This window comes from Anser cygnoides, chromosome 15, assembly GCF_040182565.1.
Source record: "Anser cygnoides isolate HZ-2024a breed goose chromosome 15, Taihu_goose_T2T_genome, whole genome shotgun sequence".
NCBI lineage: Eukaryota > Metazoa > Chordata > Aves > Anseriformes > Anatidae > Anser > Anser cygnoides.
This window is the reverse complement of record NC_089887.1, coordinates 1159314-1182014: the sequence shown is the minus strand read 5'-3', so window position 1 is coordinate 1182014 and position 22701 is coordinate 1159314. Positions and strand designations below refer to the sequence as shown.

Below are 22701 nucleotides of genomic sequence, written 5' to 3'. Positions count from 1 at the left end.
GGGGGAGCTTTCCAGCAGCTTGGACAGCGCGGTGCTCCCCCGGCACCCCACCAGGGCTGTGCTGGCGTCCGGCACTCCCAGCTTCGAGCTCTCGCAGGGTGAGTGTCCCCCGGGGGCAACGCGGGCATCTCCTCCCTCCGGGCTCTTTGCACCGACCCGGTGTGGAAGCCTTGCTCAGCACCCGTGCCAGCAGCCTCTATCTCCCCACGGCTGTGCCCGGCACGCCCGAGGAGCAGAGTCTGGTGCTTCCAGCACGCGCTGCCCCTCGAGGACCCACGTGGGCAGCCAGGGTTTCCAGTCCCTGGGCAGGTCCCTGATTGCACCCAAGGGACCGGCTGCCACCAGGACTCTGCCTGCTTTCTTCCAGCTCCCCTCATGGCTGCTGCTGACAGCGGTTGCCCCTCCACGAAGGAGGTGATGGTGGACATCGACAGCAAGCACCAGCATGCGAAGCCCCACTGGTACGAGCGCTACGTCCAGCCCTGCGTGGCCGAGCTGCTGGGCAGCGCGCTCTTCATCTTCATCGGCTGCCTCTCCGTGGTGGAGGATGCCGGGGGCACGGGGCGACTGCAGCCCGCCCTGGCGCACGGGCTGGCCCTGGGGCTCACCATCGCCGTCCTGGGCAACATTAGGTAAGGGGCTGGGGTCCTCCTGCTGCTGCACCCACTGGGGACCCTCGCGTGGGTGGAGGGGATGCCCACTTCCATCGTGCCTCTTGGTTAATGGCAACGTCCGCTCAGGTGGTGGGTGGGGGCGTAATGTCTGGGGGAAGTGATTTGGCTTCTGGTTGCAACGTTTTGGTTTTAGCCTTTCTTAACAAATAATAAAAAAAGACAAAGCTGAATCAAAAGTATCTCTTGGGAAAGCTTAGGCATTTCCTTTTAGAAGGATGTCAGAATGAAGCATTTTGACCCAAGTATGCTATTCCCCGGTGTATTTTCAGGTGAAATACCTGTATTACATTTACAAATGGTTTTCATTCCTCTAAAGCAACGTTTAGACAAACCTGCTCAGAAAAGAAAAAGGTGTTGTTTGACTCTAAGATAGAGTTTTATCCTGAATGGAGAAGCTGAAATGGTCCCTGTGGAATTTCGCTCCCTTCCCTCTGTGCATCTCCCAGCCAGATCCTTGCAGCTCAGGGATAGGGGGCCCCGGGGCTGCCCCCCTGGAAGCATCCCCCGGGTTAGGGAGCTTTGCTCATCAAGGCTTGTGTGTGAGCCAAGGGACAGTGTTGTACCAGCACCTGCTCAGGATGGAATTGCACCCCAAGGTGAAGCTTGTGCAACTGCCACCGCACGAGCCGGGGGCGCGTGTCCCAGAGGAGCCCAGCTCCCCGGGCACCCCCAGCCCCCTCACAGCCACGCTGCAGCCAGGGGAGCGGCACCGAGCTCTGTGCCATGAGGAGGTGCCCCGAGGCTCCCCCTCTGCCGGGGCCATGCCCAGTCCCACCGATGGGACAGGAGCTGGCATGGGAAGGGCAGCTCCTAGCTGTTACCTCAGCCTCTGCTTTGCCCCCCGGTGAGGACTGCTGGCCCGCCAGCTGATGTGGGTGAGCCTCCCTTCCTGAGCAGGAGCCGGGCTGTGCCACCTCTGTCCCCAGGTGGTGGCCACCGAGCTGGCTGGACATGCTGAGGACAGCGTGACAGGCTGCCCCGGGCTGTGCAGCACCGACTGGGCAGCTGGGGGTGGTGGAAATGGGAGCTGTCAGCACCTGGCTTTGTCCCAGGAGCCAGGGAGCAGGAGTGAGGAAGGCAGCGATGGGCAGCCCGCCTGCCCACAGCCTGCACGAGCTTCCCCTGGGACAGCGGCTCCCAAAAAGCAGCTGAACCACACAGGGATGTTCACAGCCCCGTAGTGCTGAAGCTAGGAGGAGCTGGGTCTGTGTCCTGGGCAGGGAGATGTTTTAGCCTAAAGTCAGTTTTTTTCAGAGATGTGTGGCCAGCGAGGCTGGAGAGGAGCCTGGCTTCAGATGTGTGCTCTTGGTAGGACAGGCTGCAGCCCCTGCAGTGGGTTATGGGGTTGGATCTCGGCTGGGGAGCAGAGGCGAGCAGCCTGGCTGTCCCCATCCATGCTGGTGGGACGGGGCTGCTCCAGCCCCGCTCCTGGACAAGTCCCTGCAGCGCTGCGGCTCCCGCCCTGCCTGGGGCAGTTCACAGGCACCCTCCCGGCTGGGACCTTACTGGCTCAAACAACGCAACTTTTTGCTGTCATATGATCAGTCTTTAATTATAGCTGAAGAATAAGATGTAATTATGGCTCCTAGACACTCTGACTCATCGGCTTTACCAGCAATTATTATTAGGGCTGATTGGTTATGAAACTCGTTCATTAATGCATGTCCCATGATAATCTGTTTTAATTAAAAGGTATCTGAGCTTGTCTTGCATGTGGTCCTCAAGACGAATGATTCGGGCCCGTCAGGAGGCGAGGGCTCGCTGCGGCGTGGGCGAGCCCTGGGCACAGCACTGCCCTGCTGCTGCGGGGCTCGGCCGGGTGCTCTGGGGTGGCTGCAGGGCGAGGGGGGCGCAGGGCTCCCAGGCAGACGTGAGATCCCAGGGCATCGTTGTTCGTCTGGTGGATTTCTCTGGTTTCTGAACCCCAGTGAGGAAGGAGGGAGGCCCGTGCCATACCTCAGCCACACGCCAGTTCTGCTGCCAGCAGCAGCCGCTGCCTGGGCAGAGGGGCCAGGGCTGCCTGTGTGCCTCCACGTCCCCCTCCGAGCAGAGGGAAACGAGCGCTGGGAGCCCCAGCAGAGCAGTGGTGCCCGTGGGGCCGGGAGGTGGCCACAGCCCCAGCCTGGCACGGCGCCTTCCCTGCCCTCTGCCTTCCTGCGGGACGCGTGTCCTGCACGGGGCAAAGTGTCACGGCGGCAGGCGAAGGAGATTCGTATCAGGGCAAAGGCAAACAGCAGCCAGGCTCTTTGCTTTCCGTGTCTTCGATTTGGGCTGCGTGAGCTGACGCTGAGTGCTGCTGGGGCACAGGCTGCCAGCCTGGGGAAGGGTGTTCAGCGGTTCCCAGTGCCGGCACCAGCTCTGCCATTGCTGCTCCTCTTACCCAGAGCTGCAGGGATGGGTGCCCTGAGGGTGCAAGCAGGTGTCACTTTCCTTTGTGAGTCCTTGCCCTCAGAGGAGCTGTTCCAGAGAGCGGGTGGCTGTGCTCTGCTGTGCCGTGCTGTGCAGCTGAGCAGAGGAGCAGAACAGCAGGACAGGGCTTGGTGTGTCCCCAGCCTGCAGTGCTGCAAAGCCAGGAGGGCTCCTTCTGCACCCACCACCCCTGTGACAGCTCCTGGAAGGACCTGGTGGTCTCCTGAGAGAGTCCCAAACCCTTTCCTTCAAACTGCACAAGGGCATCTCCTGCCCTGCAAGCACATTATGCCTGCAGGGGGCTGTGTATGGAAATGCTGCTTCTCCAAAGAGCGACTGCAGAGAAGGGAAATGGCCAGATCCTGCTCCCCTGCAGTGCACAGCACCTCCTCATGGGAAGGGCTAAAGAAGCATTCGTGGCTCTAGCCCCCAGTGAGTGCAGCGCTCAGACTGCCGGACCCCATGGGCGGCCGGGGCAAGGCAGCAGGCAGAGCCCCGCTTTGGGGTGAGCCCCGTGCCGAGGCTCCTCTCTCCTTTGCAGCGGAGGTCACTTCAACCCGGCCGTGTCCCTGGGCGTGTGGCTGGTCGGCGGGCTGAACATCACGATGCTCATTCCCTACTGGATCTCCCAGCTCTGCGGAGGGATAATAGGAGCCAGCCTGACAAAGGTACAGACACCGGGGAGGTCTCCTTAATCATGGGCAAATGCTGGGGTGCAGGGACCACCTTCCTGCTCTGCCAGGGTCAGCCTTGCCTGCCCCAAGCTGATGCATGGCCCAGGGGTCTCCAGCAGCAGCACACCTGATGGCAAGGATGAGAGGCACTGCAGGCATCGATTCTCCGTGTAATTCAGAGCACGGCTTTTCACAAGGCGACCCAGCACTGCGGAGGCTTGCTGCATGGGTGCGGGGCTTATCTGTGCTTGGGGCAAGAGCACCTGGTTTCTCCTCCCAGGTCTTCCATGGTCTGACTTCCATCCTGGGACAGCTAGCTTCCTGCTGCAGGCTCGGATCCAGCAGTGCCAGCACAGGTGTGGGGGTGCCACCTCCGCACAGCGCTCTGGGGCTCGGCTAATTAATTCCCCACGGCTGCTGTTCCCCAGAGGTTCATTATACCGTGTTAATCAGGCACAGAGCAATGCACGGCACCTCTGCAGCTTCAGCCACTTTAACGCAGTGTTTGCCTGCCTCTTCTGCTTGCCGCACCATTTTGTAACGTTAATTTAATTTGGTGTTGCCCATTTCCAGAGTCTGAGGTGGTCCGCACCGAGCAGCATGGTGCTGTTTGTGCACAGCAAAGCTCTCAGAGAGCGTGGCTGGCTCATTATCTCAGGAGACGCTAAGAGCCTCCTCTAATGAGTTTATATTTGCCAGGCGCTTAGGGCTGGCTTTCAGGAGGAAAGTGATGAGATTAGCTCCTCTTTAACCCGGAGCTATGCCCGCCCACGCTGTCCTGACAGTGAGCACATATGTCTGGTAAAGCCCACAATATGGAGCGTGGAGGGCACAAACAGAGTCCCCCCACCACAGGCCGTGACGACGGACGAGCACTACGCCAACGCCACTGGAGGAGCCTTCAGCGGCATCGCGGCGGATGAGCAGATCCCCTCCGTCCTGGTGGGCGAGATCGTCATGACCACGTTCCTGGTGCTCGCGGTCTGCATGGGTGCCATCAACGAGGAAACCAAGACCCCTCTGGCACCCTTCTGCATCGGCCTCACGGTCACGGTCGACATCCTGGCGGGGTGAGCTCACGAGTCTGCTCCCTGCAGCGGGCGCAGCCCCCGGGCAGAGCCCAGCCAGTTCTGTTCCTGCAGCCGGGGCACAGGCACGGTACCTCGAGCAGGGGCCAGGAGGGGACCCGAGGCTGCAGGGATGGCGATCCCACACTGGCAAATCAGACGTTTGGCCCCGCTGACACGGGTGTGGGGGGAATTCCCGGGAACACCCCAAAAAGGTGGTGGAGAGGCTGGAGGCTCGAGTCCAGCACGTGGATACCTCTCACCAGACCAACCTCTCCAATTACCTGTTAGGGCTGATAAAAACGAACGGCCGCCCAGGCAGTGTTTACAGTAGGAAGCCCTGAGCAAACAGGAGCAGTTTATCTGGAGCCGTTGCTCGTTGCTCGCTGTATGTCCTCACGGCTGTTAGAACCGCTGCCAAGCTCGGCCTCGGCGCGGGCAGGCGTTTCGGGCGAGCAGCCTGTGTCTTATGTCACTGCAATCAGATAACGAGTGCACACAATTACAAATGTTAATGGGTTGTTTAGTTAAGGCAGTGCCCCCTCTAGCGGGATTCAGAGCTCTTATTTAAACACTGCGCAAACCTCGAGTGCAAATATTTATCTGTTGCAGTTTTCTTTAATCTGTAAATGCTATTGTCTCTTCTGCCTGGCTCCCGTACCTACGCACAGCGCAGAGCTTTCGCTGTGTAAAATCCAGGCTCTGGGTAAGCCCCAAAATAGGCTCGGCACCCTCGCTCGCACCGTGCTGGGTTTTCCCTGTGGGCTGCAAGCACCAGGAGCGAACGCAGCGCGCGGCCGCCCCGGGGCTCCCGAGCTGGGCTGGTCCCGGGGCTGCAGCAGGGCAGCGGCTCCTGCCCCGTGTCCTCGCCTGCAAAAGTGAGCAGACCTGGGGCAGGACCAGCTGAAGCAGCCGTTTTGTTTCTCTTTCAGGGGTGCGATATCCGGAGCCTGCATGAACCCTGCCAGAGCCTTCGGGCCAGCTCTGGTAGCAAACTACTGGGACTACCACTGGGTGTACTGGGTAGGGCCCATGGTCGCTGGGCTCCTTGTCGGCGCGCTGGTGAGGTGCGTGACGTCTGCTGATTCCCAACCCAACGTGTCTGACTGTCCGGTCCTCGTTTCCTTGTGGGGCCGGGCTGATGCAGTCTCTGTGTTTCGCTGTTGGAAGCGTGCATGGAAGATGCCAGCCCTGAGTTTCTCTCTTTTACCTCCCCAAAGGCTCCTGATCGGTGACCGGACGACCCGCCTGTTCCTGAAGTGAGGCCCGGCACGCGACTGCGCGTGCTGCCTGCCGGTGGGCCACGCTCAGCACGCCCAGCATGAGCCCCTCAGCCCCTCCGCCTCCCCCCGGGCTCCCCCACCAGCCCGCTGCGGGAAGGCTGCTCCCTCGACGCTGCACACACCATGGAAAGCGACCCAGGCACCTCCTGCTGCTGCAGGAGCACGCTGTTGGGACGAGCGTGCAGCCGAGACAACCACGCTCTGATTGGCACCAGCACCACGGCACTGACCGAGCACCGCGTCCCTCCTGCCAGGGCTGCGTCTGGGCACCTGTGGCACCCCCCGGCTCTGTCCCCCTGTGCTGCTGCTGCTCCCAGGGCCCCCTCTGCTCCCCAGGGCGGGCTGGGGGAGCCGCGGGTGGCCAAGCAAGGAGCCTGCTGTAACACCAGCGCGGCGGCGAAAAGCTGAGTAAGCAGCAGCGTGGCACGGCTCACCAGTGCTGGCACTAAGAGAGTTCTAAATTCTTAATGACTATTATTTAAGAGGTTTGATGCAGCTCCTGGCTGTGTGCCCTCACATGCACCTGCCGGGAGCTGCCTGGCCCCAAATGTGGCGAGGGCACCATAAAGCTCTCCCTGCTCCTTCAGCACGTCTGTGGCTCCTGTTGCAGCATCCCTGCTGTCCCCTGCAGCGTCCCCTCCCTGTCCAGCCCACGGGAGCCCCCCCCCAGCCTGTGCTGTGGTCAGCTCCCCTCCCTCACACACGTCCTGGGCTTCTTGCTGCAGACACCACCGTGGGGAGCCGGTCCCTGCCCGTCCTGCTGCCAGCAGCGCTGCCTGAAGCCAGGCGCTGGTCGCAGGCTCTGCAGCGCTTGCGTTAGCTCACAGGCTGTGACAACAGAGCTGCTCCCCCCAGCTGCATGCCAGGACACCAGCTTTAGTTTTTGGAGGTTTCTTGGCACGCTGAGCAAAACAGCATAAAGGGAAATGGGGATGGGAGGAGGGCCCACACCGGCTGCAGGCAGGATTATTGGGAGAAATGAGGCTTGGTGACAGAGTCCAATTTCTGAGATATGTCGGCATCAGGAGGGCTGGGGGCGAAGCACCAGCTCGGGGCACAGGTGGCTCTGCCCCTGGGGCTGGGGGCGAGGACTGGGGGCTGTGCCGGGAGGGGGGCCCCGCTGCCACGAGCTGGAGTCAGCATGGGGAGCGTGATGGAGCTGTGTGGGCACGGCGAGAGCAGCCAGCGCAGCCAGCTCTACGTCAGGCTGGGATCCGTCCCTGCAGCAGCTCTGCCCTGACTCATCGTGCGACTGCAGCCTCCCTGGGGATGGGGGTGTTGGCAGTGACCCCTCCCCGAAGGCTCGGCAGGCTGTGCTCGGTGATAAAGCAGCACACAAGTGTTTCTGCAAATACTCCCAGGAGAGCTGTGCACACCTAAAGGTACCTGGGTTTAGTCACTCCTCATTTTGTAACTTTTAGCATTGTTAGCGGTTTCTGAGCATGTCTCTGGAAGGCAGGCTGGTCTTGAGAAGTTTTAGAAAAGTGACTGAGGGTACAGAGCCTATTGCTTTTCCAGCCCTCGCGAGTGTTGGTGTGAGGTGCCCCGTGTCTGTCCAGGGGAAAGGGGCTGTCCTGGGGCAGGTGTCCCCTGCCTGCAGCGGGGCAGGGTGCAGTGCCAGTCCAGAAACGAGCACTGTGGTCCTGGGGGCAAACCCCACTGGGATGGGGTGGGACACGGGCAACGGAGAGAGAAAATGAACAGGGAAGTAACCCAGAGCAAGTGAGTGTGGGGAGGGAGAGGGGCACGGCAGGGGCTGCCGGGTGACCTGAGGACAGCCAGAAGGGCAAGAGGGGGACAGGGCCAGGCGGAGGCAGGCAGAGCTGCGTCTCCGTGGTGCAGCAACGCGTGTCCTGCCCTGCCAGGAGCGGTGTGCAGGGCCCTGCCTGCTCGCCCTCCTCCGCCTCCCCCAGCTCCCCAGGAAGCCCCAGCGCAAAGCATGTCCTTCTCACCGTGCTGTACAGGCTGCTCCATGGGGAGGCAGAACGCCGTCACAGCAGCTGGCAGGGCAGGAAGGACATTCCCAGCTTTCTGATGGCCTGGCAGAGTGCTGCACAATGCCACCTCTCTGTTGTCAGCCCGCTTGCTTTATTCCCAGCCCAGGAAATGACCCACACATGTGCACGCACATGCACCAAGATGTATTTTTCTATTTTTAAAAAGGGCAAGGTTGTAGAGACGCTGCAGCGAGGAAATGCCAGAACGAAAGCATCCTTGACTCAGCGCGTGCGTCTGCGTGCGGGGCTGGGCAGGGGGACGCGCACCCGGCGCGGGGCCGCGTGGGCCCAGGTGAGCCGGGGCGAAGGCAGCTGCTGGTTCAGGAAGGAAAATGATGCAACCCACAGGAGGAGACAAACAGCGTGAAGATGTCACCGGGACGGTTGTCATGGCAACGCTACAAAAAATGCCAAACCAAACAAGGAGCAGAGCCGCTGCTTCCTCCCCAGGAGGACTCCCCAGGGGTGTGGGAGCTGAGGGGCAGCGGGGAGGCACCGCGGGGGTCCTGAGCGGCCCCAGCCCCTGTCTGGGGGGCAGAGCTCTGCTGGAGCGAGGCTGCAGGCCCCTGGGAGCGGCAGGGCGACCACCTTCCCCTTTCGAGAGGAAGCACGGCCCGCAGCACCCGCAGGAAGCACATTTATAGCTACAGCTGCCTCTGCGCGGGAGCTGGGGCTGGCGCCACGCTCTACCTCGGCTTTGTGCTGCGCCCCGGCTTGGTGCTGAACCACCCCGGCTTGGTGCTGTGCCCCAAATTGGTGCTGTGCCCCGGCTCGGTGCTGTGCCCCAAATCGGTGCTGTGCCCCGGCTCGGTGCTGTGGGTGCTGTGCCCCGGCTCGGTGCTGTGCCCCAAATTGGTGCTGTGCCCCGGCTCGGTGCTGTGCCCCGGCTCGGTGCTGTGCCCCGGCTCGGTGCTGTGCCCTGGCTGGGGACCGCTGGTAGGGGCGGCGGCGCTGCCGGTCACGGTCCCCGCACGCAGGCCAGGAGGCAGGAGATGGGGTGCCCCATGCACATCCACATGTCCTTCCGTATTTTGCTGGTGACGCGTTCAGCACATTCATTTTATCTTGTCAGGGTGACTTTTAATAAAGCATCTGTAATGCGCGTTGTTTTTTCCTGAGTATTATTAAAGGGCTTAATTTATGCTAATTAAATACCAATTAACTTCCAAGCAGTTAATGTGCTTTAAGGACATAAAACACATCTCATTCCCATTCAATTAAATTTGCGTCAGGCCTGGCCAGAGGCCTGCACCGTGTTTTTGTCAGCGCGTGGATCTGCCGCACGGCCGGGCCCTGCCTGGCGCCTTCCAGGCCCCTCGTGCCACGGGGAGGGGGCTGCCCCCGGCCCCCCCCCAACCAGGGGCTCACCCACCAGTGCTGCGGGCACCTGGGCGGGTCGGGGCTGGAGCTGCTGCCGCTGGGAGCTGGCGAGGCCACCGCCACCCGCAGCCCTCCGCGATGCAAAGCACCGAAGGGGAGCCCAAGGCTCCTGGTCCAGAGGAGCTGCCAGAAGGCTCCGCAGCTCTGCTCAGCTGCTGGCAGCCGCGCTTTCTGCCGGGGCTCACGTCACTGTTTGGGTGCAACTGGTCGCAGGGCATTTGTGGGGATGGCCCTGGGCAGGGTGGGGTTGTGGGCACCCGGCACCTCACACTGCAGCTCTTTCACTTGGGGATGAACACCCCGGTTCATCATTCACCGGGGGAAGAAAGCAGCTCTGTCCCTGCGGCCGGGCTCCTCGGTGCCACTCTGCGTGCAGGGGACAGCCTGGGGAGACCAGGGCGAGCAGGAGGAGCGGCTGTGGTCAGGCTGGCCGTCAGCACCCGCTGCCCACTGGCTCCGAGCCCATGCCACCCACCCGGCCCCGCAGGGGCTCGACCTGTGCTCAGCACCACGAACACCAAGCCCTGACTGTGCCTGCCCCCCGCTCCTCCCCGCGCAGGGGCCGCTGCCTGCCCCGGCTGGTGGCCCTGTGGGAGGTGGCTGCTGGGGTCGGCATCATGCTGCGAAGAGCTGAGCTGCGGCGTGCAAATGTGTGAGTTAATGAGCCGGTTAATTTGGCTGAGCTTCTCCTTCCCGGCTCTCAGACCTGCCCAGCACCACCACAGCTGCGGCCCTTGGGACAGGGATTCCAGAGTTAGGGGCTACAAACCAGCAGGAGCTGGGCAGCAGCGGGGCACTGACGCCGCACCCGTGCCGGGGCTCAGAGCTTGGTGGCCAGGGCGATGTTTCCTGGCCCCACACCGCCCACAGCCGCGCTCCGCGCACAGAAAGCTTCTCACTCGCAGGCAGAACAACCACCTCCCTGTTCCCCTCCCGCCACTCGCCTGGCGCCGCTCACCCTGGAGCCGAGGAAAGGAGGAGCCCCAAATGTTTTCTTTTCAGATCCTGCCCTTAGAAGGATTACAGGTTTCTTGTGTGCTCCCCCAAAGCCTCATCTGAAAATAACGGCCTCCCTGAGCAGGAGCAGCACATCAAGATGCCAAGAGCATGGCTGCAGCCGAGTATGATGGATGAATGCTTTTTGGAACATGCCCCGTGAAAGCTTCTGGGAATTCTCACTGTGCTGTTCTGTAAAGGTTTTCTTTGCCAGCCGACAGCTGGAAAAATCACCACCTTAAAAATAAAAGGTGATTTAATTCTTTTAGCTCATTTTGTCCCTTGGGCTGAAGGCACCGGCTGCAGGGGCTGATGGACTCAGAGCAGGGGACCCTGATGCCACAGCTCCTGCTGCAAACCGACACAGCAGCCGAGGCCAGGGCTGTGCAGCAAGGACAGGGGCTGGCAGCGGGGTCAGGTCAGACGCCCCTGCAGGAACAAAGTGTCTGGTGAGGCTGATCTGGGGCTCCCCCAGCCGCTGCCCTGCTTGTCAGGCTAATGAGGGTCACTGATGAACACGCAGCTGGGGCTGGGGTTCCCCCATCGCAGTCCCAACTGCTAATGAGGGCAGGGGCTCTTATGAGCAGCCCCCAACGCAGGGACATTCTGTGCTCACCTCCTCTCCTGGGGCTGAGCACCTGCGCTCACGTCCCACCTGCCCGGCCCGGCTGCATCCCTGTGCTGGAGCTGCGTCCCGGGGCTGAGCCGCCCCCCCCCGGCTGAGCCCTATCTTGCTGCATGGCCGTGCCCCCCGGGGCTGCAAGGAGCTCAGCGCAGCCCCGACCCTCCGCACCCAGGGCGGGTGCCCGTTTTGGCAGCAGAGGAGCTGCCCCTGGAGGGGAGCAGCCCTGGGGCGCCCGGAGCAGGGGCAGCAGCGCCCCGCATGCTGCTGGGGCAGGCAGAGTGTCTGCCAGGCTGGCACGACTTCCTTGACAGCTCGCACTTGGGCTGGCACGTCTCTTCCAGCTTCTCATCTCCGCGTGAGCCCTGGGAGCTCCCTGCTCACTGCCCCAGGTTTTGGGGAGCCCCCTTGGGTCCTGGCGTGGGGCTGGGGTGCCCCAGGGATGAGGGTGGTGGGGGCTGTGTGGGCACCAGCGCGGGGGTGGACAGCGGAGGTGGGCAGTGACGTGCGGAGCTGGCACCGTGCGTGAGCTGGCATCTGCATGTAGGAGACGGGGAGAGAGGCGATGGTAAAGGGAGTGGGAGTCTAAAATATATGCTGGGGAAGCTTTTAAACCACGCCATCAGCAGGGTCCAAGAGGTGTGGGCGCAGGGACGAGCTCATGCCCTTCACTGCAGGCTGTGCTTGGATGGTGCCATGGGGCCAAGGGATGCACCCCGAGGCTGGGTGGCTGCCCTTGCACTGCTCTATTTGCTCTGCATGTGGAGACCAAGGCACAAATGCCAGAGCAACCTCCCCAACCATTAGCATATATGCAAAGAGCACTTTCGAGCATCATCACCACACGAAAAACTCTGGCAGTTTCAGCAGAGGACAGCAGCTGGGGTGCTGGGGGTGCCCCATGGGGACCAGTCCCTCGGGCAGCTGGGGGTGTCCCCAGCTCTGCTCTGGGGACCCAACCCGACCGTCCCTGCTCTGGGACCCCGTGGTGGCGCGGGAGAGACCCCAGATGGAAGGGAACCGGGGTGGGGGTGGTTACTGCTCCGCTTCCCACCCCCAGCTTCTGCTTTTACTCCTTATTTTATTGATCTTTAATTTCTTTTCGCTTTCAGTCATCGCAGCCCACTTGGGCTCCCTGGAGAGGAGCCGGCACCAGCGTGCCTCCCGGGAGGGGGCCTGGGGCGCGGGGGCCGGGGTCTCCCCGCACGCGAGCGCAGCGGTGCAGGGCCGGCCCCTGTCCTCCTCCCAAGCCCCTCTCCACCTGCACGGCAATTTCAGCCTCGCTTTCCGTGGCACCGAGGTGGTTCTTTGCCCAGCTTTGCTGTATTTTAAGATGGGTTCAGATAGATGTTTATTTCCAAGTAATATATTTTTTTGGCTTTTGCCGGTGTGATTGTTTGTGGAGAGGAAATATTGAACAGAAGCCACAAAGACAAAGCCTCAGATACTAATTTGTGCTTATGCAAATGTGACAGGGGTGGAAGCCCCAGTTCAGGCACGTAACTCCTGGGCCTCGCAATCGGTGCAAGTACCGGCGGTGGGTGCACGATCCCCCTGCTCAGGCCGTGGGATCCCCCTGCCCCCCTGCCTGTCCCCACGCTGTGCCCCCCGGTGGCACGGCCCCGCCGGCCCCAGCCCTGCACCCAGCGCCGGGAGCCAGCTGCTGGTCACCATGGAGACCCGGAGGAGGATTTGGAACCATCGCAGAGAAATTTCAGCATTCCCCTGGCCATGCACAGCCCGTGCTCTCTCCTGGCTGCGGTTTTGTTCTGCCCAGCCCCAAGCAGGGCGGCAGAGCTGTTCGCAGGACAGTGCACCCCGATCCCCCCTGAGGGCAGCCACCAAGGCGCCAGCTGGTGCCGACCCAGCACGGAGCCTGCCGCTGGCATTTCCCAGCCTTGGGACAGCACCCAGGTGTGCTCCCGTGGTGGGGCTGAGTCCTCCTGGCCCTCTGAGGGGCTTGCGTCTCCTGCGGATTGTTCTTAATCTGCCCCGTCCCAGAGGTTTGCCCATAGAGGCTGAGCCCACTGCCACCAGCAAGAACCTGAGGAAGGGGTTTTGTTTCAGAAACAGGAGTTTCTGTTGCTGTTCGCTGCTGCTGGGTTTCTCAGTTCTTGGAGGACATCGAACCTCTGGCTGCCTTGTAGCAGCAAGGATCAGCGCAGTGGGACGGAGCGGGGTGGTGGGGCTTGGCTGCAGGTCGCTGGGTGCCCAGATTTGGGCAGAGGGGCTGCTGGAGCCAGCAGGACGGGTGGGAGCAAGGGCTCGGAGGAAGGGGAATGCTAATCAGGCTGTGTGCTGGCAGCAGCCAGAATGCTGCACAATAAATAGCCATTTTAATTACTGCACAATATTTACAAGATTGCTTCCTCATTTGGGAAATTAAAACAAATGCTCCATCAAAATGATCAACATTGTACAGAGAAGCAGAGGGCTGATAAAGAAATACATCGGCTGTTAATGAAAGTGTAATTGGCACCTTGGTGCTCGCATGACTGTCTCCTCTTCTTTGCAGCCACGGCACAAATGACAGCAAAGAGCGCCGCGGCCACAGCAGCACCAAGCGGGGCGGGGGCACTTGTCCCTCCTGCCAAACCGGGGCAGGAGGGGGGGCCTTGAGAGCCCGGCCTTGCTGAGGCTCTGCAGAAAGAGGACACCTGAATGTTGGGCAGGGGATGCTGAGCTGCAAAATCCCTCTTTCATATAGACAGGTTTCTTTTGTCTGTCTGCCTGTCCTGCCTGCATTACCACCAGGAGCTGGCGGTTGCTGGTCCCAGCTCTGGCTGCTTTGAGGCCCCTCTCCCGATGTTATTCCCCAGGCCACAGGTCCTGGGATCATGTGATGGTTTGGGGGGCTCATGCTTAATAAAAAAGGCTTTTCCAGCTAAACTGGCCATGGAGAAAATGTCTCAAAATGTAGTCATGGATGGGCATGGGGGATAGAGTGGTTTGAGAGCATTTGAAGTAGGTAAGACCTTGTTGGTACTGAGGGAAGTAGTTGCCACCAGCCCCGGCAGTGGTGATGCTGCTGGTCCGGGTGGTTCCCCAGACCCGAGAGAACTCCTCTTCCTCCCCGGTCCATTCTGCAGAGCCCTGCTGTGCATGCCGCAGCCCGAGGGCTTGAAAACACCTGGATCTGGAGAGGCAGGCCTGACCTTGGTCCTTTGTTGGGGGCTTGCGTGACCCGGCAGCCCTGTGCGTGACCGTGGTGTGGGCTTCCAGCACCAAGAGCTGCCGAGACCAAAGCGCATCCCATGGGGATGACAGGGTGCCCACAGGGCTGGCACCTGGCCTGGCCCCCCGGCACCTCCCGGGGTGCAGAGGGGCCCGTGCTGGGGTCCCCGTGCGGGCACCGCTGCGGTGGTCCTGGCACCGGCGAGCATCCCAGCCTGGCAGGGACAGTCCCTGCGGGGTGGCGGGGACCCCCCGGGCACCACAACCCATCTCTGGGCTGCCCCTTCCCCTCCCCCTCCCCGCGCCTTTATTCATCTCCCCTTCTTCCTTTTTTTTTGCAGCGCTTCTGTTGCCATGGGAATGGTGATATCAGTGCTCGGGGTGCGGCTTGGCGACATTGATGGGCGCAGCACGAGCCCGTTTATGTAACGGGCGCTGCGTCCCTGCTCCGGCCACGCTGGCTCCGGCTGGGCCCACAGCGGGATGAGGCACCCAGCGCCCCACGGGGTGGCTCCCAAGGGACCGAGTTCTGCGCCCCCTGCGCCTCCCTGTGCTCGGCTGGGTGCAGGGAGCGGTGGGCAGGGGGGTTCGTGGAGGTGCAGGGACAGAGACGTGCGGCTGCAGCCGCAGATCTGGGCAGGTCCACAGCCCTGCCCGGCGTTCCTCCCAGCCACGCAGCGCTGTCCTTTCCTTCTCCCACCGGGCGTGTTAATTACAGCCTGTGTCAATGGCTTTTACTGTTTGATCATTAAACCGGAGAGAACGTCAAACAGTGTCAAAGGGAAGGCTCGTTTCCTGCACGGCCAGTGAGGTTTAGAGGACAGGTACTGGCGCTACTGAGATGCATCAGAAGTGGGTCAGGCATAAGACTTCCAAGGACATTTGAGAAAGCAGCAGGAATTAATTATGTTCGGATACCTGCTGACAGTCCAGAAGTATTTCAGAGGAGGAGATTCCACCTCGAATGAACCAGGGGAAGAAATGTCAGGAAGGCCCTTCATCTGCCAGGCGTCTGTTCGTACAGGAGCACACAGGACCCCGATGGGACATGGTCCAGACTGAGCTGGCAGTGCCAAGGGTTTCACCTTCTGCTTGCTCCAGGAGCAGCAGTCCGCAGGGAGGATGCCGGGAAAGCCCAGGAGACAACTCTGGGGCTGTCCTCAGGCCCCAGCACTGCCCCAGGCTTGTGGAAGCAAATGGATATCGCAGATATCGCAGAGATCAAAAAAAAAAAAAATAGTTTAAAGGGAGAGCTGGGGAAAGTGGCCATCTCAGAGGCTGCTCGCGAAGCACAGACCTTCCTTGGCGTCAGCAGAAAAATCCCGCCCAGCTGGTGCCCACTTGCCCTGCCCGGCGCTGGGGCTGTGGGCAGCCGGGGCAGGGTCCTGGGGTTGGGCGGGTGGCGCCGCAGCCCCCTGGTGCGCTGCCTGGGGTGTGCGCGGGGCAATGACGCCTGAAAGCAGCTGAATGAGCCCTGGCGCTGCTGTCCAAAGTGAGTCATTGAGTTAGAGAGGAGTGAAAACCCTATGCTAGTGTTTTCCATTCAAAAATTCTTTTGATTTCTAAATTAGTAAAGCAGTAGGTCTTTCTGGGGGATTTCTTTTTTCTTTTTCTTTCTTTTTTCTTTTTTTTGGCAAAAAGTTTCAAATATTTCTGGAAATTCATCCACAGGTAGGTTGTTCTGGTTTCAAAAATTTTCTTCATTGCTTTTCTTACGTGTGTGTGCCCAGGCCTTCGAGGCTGAGGCCCCTTCCCACCAGAAAGGGCCATGGACGGGGAAGGAGGAGGGAAGCCTGGGGTTTCCCAAAGCTTCCACCTGCCTTCGCAGCCCCCTGCCCTGAGCAGTGCCAGGGCTCGCTGCTGCAGGCACAGGGCGGGGGGCAGCAGGACGTGGGGGCGGCGGGGCAGGATGTCAGGCACGCCTGGCCCAGCTCTCATCTGTGCCCTGCCTCTGTGCCGGAATAATCTCTGGTGGAAAATAACGAGTGATAAAAGTGGTGAGAAAAGACAAACCGCACCCCGCACTGAAGGGAAATCTGTGCTTTATCGCAGACCTGGTTTTGCTGAGAAATGACCAGAGCAGCTGGAAAAATCCAGAGACCCCAGACCAGAGATGCTCGAGGGAGAGAGAGCCGAGTAGCAGAGCAAAGCCTTAGCGGGTTAAGCCAAGGCCGACCGGTGTTCACGTGGAGTGAACAAGCAGGGGAGAGCCACCTCATTTTTCATGAAGTATCTGTGAGAAGGGATTTACATGCTCAGGGCATGCCAGCAGCAGTGCCAGGATAAGCTGGGGGTGGACGAAGGCCAAGGCCATGACAGGAACATCTCCGAGGGTTTCCATCTCCCTGGATTTAAGGCATCCAGGTGACGGCATTCCTGAAGAAATGAGCTTTGGAGCATCCCCAGGCTGGCATCCCGGACCCGCAGCCTTGGGACACTGCAGGCCCGAGGAGTTGCTGGACTCCTGCAGGACCTGGCTGGAGTCAATCAGCAGGAGGTGGCTGTAAGTGGAAAAAGCGAATGGCTCGGCTGTGAGGAAAGCCCTCCCGGAGGCAAAGCTTAATGAAGAAGTCGTCGTGCATTGGGATCAGACCTGCCGCCTGTAACCGAGCCTCATTGTTATTTAAATTGGGCTCCTGGCAGGGCTGGGTGAATAACTTCATGATCAGACAATTTTTCTGAGCAATGAGATGAACCGCGCATATAAGGCCTGCCGTCCCCTACGAGGAGGAGGACTGGAGAGAAACCTGGTTCCCCGGGGAATGGCGGCTGGAGCAGAATTGGTGTGCATCCAAACAGCCTCAGATGAAGCCACCCCGAGGGGCGAGAGCGCTGCAAGGTGTGGAGGCTGCTGCTGTATGCCCTGGGCTCTGGGCTGCCCCACCTGCAGTGCTGAGCTTGGGCTACGGGCAGGATGTGTCCCGGGGAAGGGTGAGGGGACGCTGAGCATGGCCGGGGCTGTGCCAGGCACCCCAGCTGCACTGCTGCCGGGAGGGGAAGGTCGCCCTGCAGAGGCACAGTGCTTGCTGCCGTGCCATTTGGGCTGCACTTCTAAAATCCAGCAGAATGTTTTCAGAGCTGTCCCTATGTCTTCAGTGCTTTGCTACCCAGAGCCCAGAGCTCCCCTTTGCACGCAGGTAAAACACGTGGCAGGCACGGTGCCGCTCTGGCTCCCCTCAACACACAAAGTTCACTCAGGTGCTCACCTGGCTCACAAGGCAGCAGAAAATCCCCACTGGCCTGGATCGATAGGAAGAAGTAATGCCTGCTTCCTATCTTCAAGTCAGAGGACATGAAACCCTTTTATTGATCAAATGGTTTTGGAAACGAGCAGCAAAACACGGAGGATTTTACCACTAGCTTTGTTTAACCAACTGTGCAGGAAGAAGGTTTGACGTGGGCCACTTTTGGGTGCATGAAACAGAATTAATGTTGTCCCTGAGAACCCAGCAGACAGGAATATGAAATATTTAAATTGCCTAACCATGTTTGTGATGTGCCAAACCACGCAAGCACCCGACGGGTGGCTGCGCTTCCTATATGTGGAGGTCTGGAGCACTCGGCTTCTGCAGCTTTCTGTCGGGTTTGGTGCCTGTGCCCCTTGCCTGAGTGGGAGACACACTGAAAGACATGGATTTGCAGGGTTTTCTTATCTCATTTATTCATCTGCAATGTGCTCTGCCTTGAGCAGTGATGGAAAAAATGTTTTGGGCCCGAAAACCAGTGCTGCACATCTGCACATTGAGCCAGAAAGCAGCTTGCTGCCCTGGCTCTCCACTGCTGCTCCTGGCAGCTCCATGCTGGGACCTGTGTCCCCAGGCTTCCCTGTGTCCATGAGCCCTAGCAGAGCAGCACGAGGTGGCTGGGAGAGCCTGGTTAACCAGGCACAAGCTCTGCTTCTGCTGAAAATGTTCTCTGGTGTGATGGGAAGATGCTGTCCTGTCTGCTCTGCCCTGGGTGGGTGGATTTGGGGTGGACGGGGCCCAGTTTAAGAACATTTTTTATTGCATCCCCTACCCTCTGCCCATGCATTCCTGCCTGGACAGGCTGTGCAGAGGCTGGCATATGACAGCTCTCTGCCAGCTGAATAACCTGAGTAACCCGTGCTCTGCTCCCTTCTCTGGGGACTGCTAGGGTTAACATTTCCTTGCTCTCTTTGCAACGGGTTTCCTCATCCCTGCCCAAGATTCTGCCTCTGCTCCATGCATTTGAAAACCTCCCTGTGTGAGCGGAGCTGCGGTGTCCCCCAGCAGCCCCTCACCTGCAGCCCTGCCTGATCCGCTCCTGCACCTCCACGTGCATGCAGACCAGGAGGGGACAGCAATTCTGCATCTGCCCTGCCAAATCTTAACAAGGCCGCTAAAAATGTGAGCAGGAAGTAAATGAGAAGTGATTGCTTTTCAGGTCTGAAATTGGAGCAGCGGCTGCTCGCGCCTGGCTGTGCCTCTGCGGCTCTCCCATCGCCGGCGATGGTGTGAGGGTTTATGTAACGCTCCCGCGCTAACGTTCGGGCTGCTTTGTTTTTACAGAGGCTGGCTGAGGGTGCTCTCGCCAAGGTGGGTGTGTAAGTAGGTCTCTCCTCACTTGAATGCAGCTTCTCTCTCCCCTCTATCCTCTTTGCACAGAAGATGTGAAACATGCAAAAACTGTGAAAGCAGAAAGGGAAACCCCAGAGCAGCTGACACAGCCCTGGGCACCAGGGGAGCCCCCCATTCTCCCCCATCACGCCTGGGGCAGACCAGGAATCCTCTGGGGGTGCCTGGGGGGGGCAGCACTGCCGGGGGATGCTCCAGGTGTGGGAGTGCCCAGGGTGCGTGGCTGAACCCTGCACAACCCACAGCATCGCTGTGGGTGCGCTGAGCCCAGGTACCGCTCCAGCAGCCCTGCTGCAGGCCCCACAGGAACAGCAACTGCGAGCCACAGGAGGCTTTTCCAGCCCTGATGGGGTCCTAAGAAAGAAAACCATGGGGGAGGGCAGAGTCTGCACTTTGTTGGCACAGACAGTTTGGGGTGAAAGCTTTTAAAACTCTGCTTATATCTCCCCAGACCGGTTACTGCCTGGCTGCCCCACTGGGCAGTGCAGCAGCCCTGGCTGCAGGCAGCAGGAGCCACCCCCTCCATCCCCTCCACCCAGAGCGGGCGGCAGCCTGGGGCAGCAGGGGTGCTCCTGAGGGTCACCCGGCCTCCAGGCCCCCATCCCCACTGGCCTTCCCGGCACGCTGCGGGGCGAGGCAGCGTCTGCAACAGGCGGAGGCTGCCGAGCGCTGCTGAGACACCTTTATATTTAATTAGAGCTTGACTCTTCCTCCACCTGTTTCCTGTGGAGGATTTAGGTCCCTAAGAAACACACACGGAGAAAAAGAGAAAATCTGTTTTCAAGCTTCTTTGAATTCTTTAGGAGAAGCCAATCTGGGCACGAAGGGAACAGCATCCCTACAGCAGTGAAGGCTGGAGGCAGCGGCAAGCCTGCCGGGACCTTGTCTGCCTCCCATGAGAGCCGCAGCTCCACCACGTAGCTCCTGTCCATGCCAGGAGCGTGCCAGGCTCCTGGGTGTGTGTGGGGGAGGTTCCTTAGGAAATGGGGAGAATTTGCCTCTCCCCACCTCTCCCTCTCCCGTGCAGCATCCTTGGGGATGCTGCCTCTCCGCTGGACCTGTGGTGCCGGAGCCGCCTGGGTACGGCACTGCTGTGGGTGGCTGATCTGAACCCCGTGGCTCAGGCTTTCCTTCGGGAGGACTCGTGGTTCTGCCTCCTACAGCCATGGTCCCGCAGCCTGCTGCCAGTCCCTCCCGATCCCACATTTCCCGCAGCGAGCGGCAGCCCTGCAGCATGCTCAGCTCTTCCCCTTCCACCAAGCAGATCCCCGGTTGCCTGTGGGAGGATGAGGGCCCTTCCTCAGGATATGAATCACGTCTCTATGGAGCTGCTCCTGCACCCGTTGTCTTCGTGTCTCCCGCGCCGCGGGGCTGCTCTCCCCCCGGTGAGCACAGCGGGGCCGCAGGGAGCGAGGAGCCAGGTGGCAAAGCTCTGTGCTCCCCTCTGTGCTCTGCTGCTGCAGGCAGGGGCAGGAGAGCCCGCTACCCTGATTTTCTCAGCTGCAAGCGGGGATGATGCCAGCCCCCCCCAGAGTACTGGAGCTCTTAAATATGAGAATCTGCAGTTTTACGGAAACAGGAACGAACGGTGCTGATTTCCCCTCTGCTCCATGCGCTGCACTCCCTTGAGAGTGCTGGTTTGGAGTTTGTGTGTTCGTCCTCTCATCGCACCTGTGGGGACTTTACTTGCATTAATAAATACAATAATTTCCTCAGAGGAAAGAGCTGCATGGATGTTCAGCCTGACATTTCAGAGTGCTGAGGGGATCTGGATACCCAGCTCCCATGAAAATCAGCACAGCCTTGAAAATCCTACCTTTAATATAATGTGATTCTCAGTGTGTTAAATAATGGAAATGGTAAAGTAAGAAGAAAAAAAAAACCACAAAACTCACTAAAGCAGGAACTGTACCTGGCTTTTGTACTTCTTGGCCCAGCAGAGGGAAGAAAGCTTGCACATGAATACTAACATGAATATCAGTGCTTATATGGGGAAATGAAAGACATCTTCTCAGTGGTTTGTGCTGCCGCTGGGTTTCATATGCAACAGCTATGCGGGCTGTGTTTGGAAATGGGTACATGCATTAAAAGAACAACAAAGAAGGAATAGGCGAAGCACAGTTAAAATGAGAAGAATTCAGCCTAGTATGGCTACATGCTAAGTGCAGCATGCACTTAGGATAATATACCAGTTTCCTTCGCAAAAGTACACAGGAAAGGAATCAAAATGACCTGTTATTATTTTCCTTATTACTCCCATTCCTTTGCATGTGTAAAGAGTTATTTCTGTTGCGAAATTTCTATGTGCAAGCCAGCAGTGAATAGGGCCTCACCCCTAAGGCAGGAGGCGCCCCGCAGCGCGGGCTGGCAGCACGACCTGGAGCAGAAAGCACCACCTTCGGCCAGCGCTTTCTCTCCCCCGCCGCGGGAGCCCTGGGAAGGTTCCCCTTCATTTCCTCATGACAAAATCGCAGCATGAGGAGGGATGCCTGCAATTTGTTTCTCCTTCTTAGTATTAAAATCACATGGTGCTGGGTGTTAGTAACAAGCCTGTCTGTTTATGGAAAGACAACATCAGCAGGACAGGTCAGCTATGTTTTATTATTATAATGAACCCTTTAAAACAGCTGCATAATAACAGCTCTGGGCCTATTTCTGGTAAGCCTCCCGTGCGTTTAATTCCATGGAGCTCGAGGGGCTTTCTTCAGAGAAAGAGCCCGTGGGATGGGGGGTTGGATCGTGGCAGAGCGGGGACGGTCTCAGTCCACGGATGGAAAATGATCACACGGCTGCACAGCCAGAATTAAATCCTGCAAATGAGAATTTTGACATGTTTGTTCACAGAAATATTTTCATTCATATGTTTTAACTAAAGTTTCCTTCCATTTTGACTTAAATTTTCCCTTCCTCAGCTCCCAAACCAGGTGCGGTGCAGCACTGGGCTGGCACCAGCAGACCTGGGTGTTTCAGTGAGCCTCCAGGGAGGGGGCTGATGGAGCTGACTCTCAGTGTCCATGGACATAGGCAGGTAGCGAGAAAGATGGATGGCAAAGGCAGCTGGAAAACTCCTCCATGCGGGTTAGCTGAGGTGTTTGCAGTGAGCTGGGTAAAAGAAGGTTGTTGTTGGATGTAAGTTCAGAAATCAGCCCGAGAGGCGGGCTTTGTATCCCCCGTGCCTGTGCGTGCCCAGCACAGGAGCCACCCTGCCCAGGCTGCTGCCCCCCTGGCTCATGCGGTGCAGGAAGTCAGGGCGGACCGAGGTAATTCTGGCCTTAACCCTGCAAAGCATCGGAGTTTGGGAAAACAGCATCCTTGTCACTGCCGGTCCTGCAGCAGGCACTCTCCAGTCGGTGTAGATGCCTCCTGCGCCCGACCTGAGGCCGGGACTTCCCTGCGGCTGCTCCTGGCGCCGTTGCTGCCGCCCTGGCAGTGCCGCACGCCCGGGCCCGACCCCTGCCCGTGCCCGTGCCCCTGCCCCTGCCCCTGCCCTGCCCCTGCCCCTGCCCTGCCCGTGCCCCCCGCCCGCAGCAGTGCCGAGGGGCGCGGTGCCGGGCGGGGCTGGGGGCGCGGCGCGCCGGGAGGCAGGTGCGGTATGCAAATGAGACAGTGGGCGGGGCCCCTCTCGGCCACGCCCCCCGGACCCCGCGGCGCGGCGCTATGCAAATCAGCATGCAAAGCAGGGGGCGGGGCTCGAGCCGCGCGGCGCCAGCGGAGGGCGGGGCCTGCCCGCCAGAGGAGGAGCTCGGTATGCAGATGAGGGGGCGTGGCCGCGGCGATATGTAGATGAGGGGGCGGGGCCGCGCCGGGCGTGTGTCGGCGCCTGCCGCCAG

General features: G+C 59.8%; 1 protein-coding gene across 1 annotated transcript; it reads left to right on the top strand.

Annotated features, from left to right (window-relative positions):
- On the top strand, positions 1-6586 carry AQP8 (aquaporin 8). The gene is made up of 6 exons (XM_013196819.3): positions 1-98; positions 368-632; positions 3625-3751; positions 4613-4827; positions 5757-5891; positions 6045-6586. Exons 2-6 carry the CDS (start codon positions 376-378, stop codon positions 6085-6087), a joined length of 777 nt encoding a protein of 258 aa, XP_013052273.3. The 5' UTR covers positions 1-98; positions 368-375; the 3' UTR covers positions 6088-6586.
- Positions 6587-22701: the final 16115 nt, after the last annotated feature.

What these genes read in the sequence shown, in the direction of transcription:
- AQP8 (XM_013196819.3), top strand. Translation starts at nt 376, where the DNA reads ATGGCTGCTGCTGACAGCGGTTGCCCCTCCACGAAGGAGGTGATGGTG. An exon ending in TAGGAGCCAGCCTGACAAAG is followed by an intron (nt 3,752 to 4,612) that starts GTACAGACACCG and finishes CCCCCACCACAG; the next exon opens with GCCGTGACGACGGACGAGCA. An exon ending in ACGGTCGACATCCTGGCGGG is followed by an intron (nt 4,828 to 5,756) that starts GTGAGCTCACGA and finishes TTTCTCTTTCAG; the next exon opens with GGGTGCGATATCCGGAGCCT.